This window comes from Phaenicophaeus curvirostris, chromosome 5 (genome assembly GCF_032191515.1).
Source record: "Phaenicophaeus curvirostris isolate KB17595 chromosome 5, BPBGC_Pcur_1.0, whole genome shotgun sequence".
NCBI lineage: Eukaryota > Metazoa > Chordata > Aves > Cuculiformes > Cuculidae > Phaenicophaeus > Phaenicophaeus curvirostris.
In genome coordinates, this window is record NC_091396.1 from 33,139,270 (window position 1) to 33,143,159 (window position 3,890).

General features: G+C 52.6%; 1 protein-coding gene across 1 annotated transcript; it reads left to right on the forward strand.

Moving 5' to 3' along the window:
* Positions 1-296: 296 nt before the first annotated feature.
* On the forward strand, positions 297-3,233 carry ZFP36L1 (ZFP36 ring finger protein like 1). The gene is made up of 2 exons (XM_069858177.1): positions 297-416; positions 666-3,233. The coding sequence occupies exons 1-2, from the start codon at positions 360-362 to the stop codon at positions 1,614-1,616; spliced, it is 1,008 nt and encodes a 335-aa protein (XP_069714278.1). The 5' UTR covers positions 297-359; the 3' UTR covers positions 1,617-3,233.
* Positions 3,234-3,890: the final 657 nt, after the last annotated feature.

Consider the following 3,890-nt stretch of genomic DNA (forward strand, 5'->3'; position numbering starts at 1 on the left):
AGTGGAAAGATGGGAAGAAGAACGCGGCTCGGGGTTGGTGGGGGTACTCGAACCAGCGCCCCCCGAGGCGGGTCCCGGCGGGCTCGCGGCTCCGCGCGCATAACCGCCCCTCCCGCCTCGCGAAAGTTTTCCCGGGCCACCCCGCCCTTCGGGGTGATTCAGCGCCCGTGTCAATCACCCCGCTCCTCCTCCTCCTTCTCCTCCTCCCCTTCCTCCCGCCGCCGGCTCCTCCCCGCCGGGGGGTAACTCCGAAACTTTATAAGTTGCGGGTTCCGCCGAGCGCGTCCGGGAGCGGCGGGAGCGGGCGGGGCGGGGAGGCTGCGGAGCCGGGAGAGGCTGAGCCCGACCCACGCCCGACCATGTCCGCGGCCCTGGTGTCGCCCAGCATCTTCGACCTCAGCGAAGTTTTATGCAAGGTAAGGGCTTGGCGGGAGCGTTTTGGTGTTTTTTAGGGAGGGCAGGGGGGCTTTTTTTCCCCGAATCGGAGCGCGGGGGGGGGGTTGGAGGGCGAAGGCTGCGCAGCCCAGGGCGCACTGAGCAGCCCGGTTTTCGCTCTCCGTCCTGCCGCCCCGCCCTGCATTTTCGCCTCGGGAGGTCGGTTCGCTTCGTTGTCGCTGACCGGCTCCTGGCATTTCTTCCCTTCCCCCCCCTCCCCCCCTTCACAGGGCAACAAGATGCTGAATTACGGCCCCTCGGGCGTGAGCGGGTGCCTGCTGGACAGGAAGGCGGTGGGCACGCCGGCCGGCGGGGGCTTCCCCAGGCGGCACTCCGTCACCCTGCCCAACTCCAAGTTCCACCAGAACCAGCTGCTGGGAGCTCTCAAAGGGGAGCCGGCTCCCGCGCTGGGCCCCCGGGAGAGCCGTTTTCGGGATCGCTCCTTCTCGGAGGGCGGCGAGCGCCTGCTGCCGCAGAAGCAACCCGGGGGACAGGTCAACTCCAGCCGCTACAAGACGGAGCTGTGCCGCCCCTTCGAGGAGAACGGCGCCTGCAAGTACGGCGATAAGTGCCAGTTCGCCCACGGCATCCACGAGCTGCGGAGCCTCACGCGCCACCCCAAGTACAAGACCGAGCTCTGCCGCACTTTCCACACCATCGGCTTCTGCCCCTACGGGCCCCGCTGCCACTTCATCCACAACGCGGAGGAGCGCCGAGCCGTGGCGGGGAGCCGCGAGCCCGCCGCCGCCGACAGACCCCGCCTGCAGCACAGCTTCAGCTTCGCCGGCTTCCCCAGCGCTGCTGCCAGCGGGCTGCTGGACAGCCCCACCTCCATCACCCCGCCGCCCATGCTGAGTGCCGACGACCTGCTGGGCTCCCCCACCTTGCCTGACTGCGCCAGCAACCCCTTCACCTTCTCCAGCCAGGAGCTGGTCAGTCTCTTCGCCCCCGGCATGGGGGTGCAGGTGCCCAGCGGGAATTCCCCCACCGCCTTCTTGTTCAGGCCCATGTCCGAGTCCCCCAACATGTTTGACTCGCCGCCCAGTCCTCAGGACTCCCTCTCTGACCAGGAGGGCTATCTGAGCAGCTCCAGCAGCAGCCACAGCGGCTCAGATTCCCCTATCCTGGACACCTCAAGACGTCTTCCCATCTTCAGCAGACTCTCCATCTCTGATGACTAATCTGGGTTTCCTCTCGCTCCCCCCCGCACCTCTATTACGATGTTAAGCTGAGTTCCCCCCACCCTGTCCCCAGAAGTCCAAGCTGGATGTTAACGTGTCCACCTGCCCGCCGTAGACCCGCTGGCTTAAACCTTAAGTGCCAAATTACGATGAAAAGCAATAACGTTTACAAAATTTTAGTGCCTTTTAACACTTTTCACTGTGACTGTATTACCTCTCCAGCTGCAGAGGGCACCAGCAGCTCTGTGCGCTTCCAGGTGTGCAGGAATGTCCAGATCCAGCTCCCTCCCCTGGCCATGTACTGCATCGCCCTCTCCCAGTTCTTTCCCGACTGGCCAGTTACTGCTAGGCTGCAGGCGTGTGGGCAAGCGTTAACATCCAGCCCTCTTTCTCCCCTCCCCTTAAAAGACTAATCTTGCCTGGATCCACTCAGGTCTGCAGGAAGAAAAAAGCTGAGAACAGACAAAGATTGTAAACGTTGAGTGGGACTTCGACTGGGAGGAAGAAAACAAACAAAAAACCCAACAAAAACCAGATGGACTATGAGAGACTTGATTTTGGTGCTAAAAGTTCCCCATGTATTGATGTGATATCTTAAAACAAAGAAATAGAGGGGGTGGGGCTGACGGAAATCATTCCACACATACACACACACATACACACACACAAGTTCGTGTAAACAAAGTTCCAGTAGACATAGCTTTAATGGTTTTGCTCTAGAGTACTTTAGACCTATCTTAGAGCACTCACGCCAAGCTTTTTATTATTTTTTTCCTGGGTTTTTAATTTTGTATAACTTCAGAAATTGGAGAGCAAATTTTGCTTGTCACTGCACAACAATATAAAAAAGCTTATTTAACTTATCAAAACGTATTTATTGCCGAAACCTATGCTTTTTTTGTTAATTTTGTTCATATTTATCGGGATGATGAATCCATAGAATATATTCTTTTATGTTTAAATTATGATCTTCCATATTAATCTTAAGATTGTGAAGTGTCTTTTTTTCCTTTTTTTCCCCCCACAGTTTAATATATTATACTACAATGACATTTTTTGTAACTTTACACTTTTTTGGTTATTTTATTTTAAAAAATGAAAAATTAATTTAAAAAATGCAAAAACTGTGTTTGGATTATTTATTTTAGAATTCCCTCCTTTTTTTTTTTTTTTTTTTTGTGTTGGACTGCAAATTGAGTTAATATGCTTCTTCGCCTTTCCTCTTCTCCTCCTCTTCCCCTCCCCTGGGTCTTGCCTACCTGGGCTTTAGAATGTACGTACCTGAGCTCTGTTGCGAGGCAGTGTGGAAGGAAGATGTTTTTCTTCCTTTTTTTTTGTATAGCTTCTTCAAGGAGAAAAGCCTTCGGCTCAAAGTGCCTATCTGAAGACATTCCAAATACAGTTTGTCTTTGCGTTTCTGTATTCCAAGTTCAGAGTTTTCCTTGCCAAGGTGAATGGGACTGGCACAAAGAGAATAATGAATGTAATTTTCCCCTTCCCGTTACTGTTCACTACATTGCTTTTTCTTACTCTTTGTGTGAGTTTATTTAAAAGAGAATCTCTTTTGTAACGACTGTTTGCAGTTTAAATCAATAAACCCCAATTTTTTTCAAGAAACTGACAGTGGAGCTGGTTTTACTTGCAAGAATCAGGGGGCTGGTTTTAGACAACCACTCAAAAGTGGCTACTTCACTCCTCTTGACCCTTGAGGTGCATGCACACTGCGCTCAGGCATCCCTCCATCATTCCTCACTGTTTCCAGTGTCAGCCCTGCAAGCATGTGGGTGCACAGATCAATGGCAGCAAATACCTGATGTGACCTTCCCTGGTCTATGAAATCTTCCTCCCATCTTGAGGTGCTTGGTTTGTTCCTGCAAATCTCTTTCTGCTCAGTGTAGCTTAAATTTTGGATTGGCTTTAGTTCCTCATGTACTCTGTGTTCCTGCACAACTCTTCCCCCACCTGGCTCAAGGAGACCCTGTGCATGTTTTGAGTGAAGTGTGATGTTGGAAGTGGTACAGATTTCCAAAATCTCAGGCCTGGTTGGTTAGTGGTACTGCTCCACTTTGGCGGAGTGGCTGTTTGGTGGTGTGTGTAGGAGAGGCACATGGACCCCTCAGCAAAGTTTCTGTGTACACTCAGATTGCCCTGCTATCGTATTCAAGCCCTTGTATCTCTTAAAAGAATCAGTCAGCAATCCCAGAAACTTAAGAAGCCAGTACTTTTGTTTTGGAACACTTCTCTGCCAGTGCTGCTCATGGTGTCCTGTGTTTT

Bases quoted from the DNA above. Each gene is read 5' to 3' on its own strand.
- ZFP36L1 (XM_069858177.1), top strand. From the start codon at position 360: ATGTCCGCGGCCCTGGTGTCGCCCAGCATCTTCGACCTCAGCGAAGTT. The intron at 417-665 runs GTAAGGGCTTGG...CCCCCTTCACAG, and splicing joins TCAGCGAAGTTTTATGCAAG to GGCAACAAGATGCTGAATTA.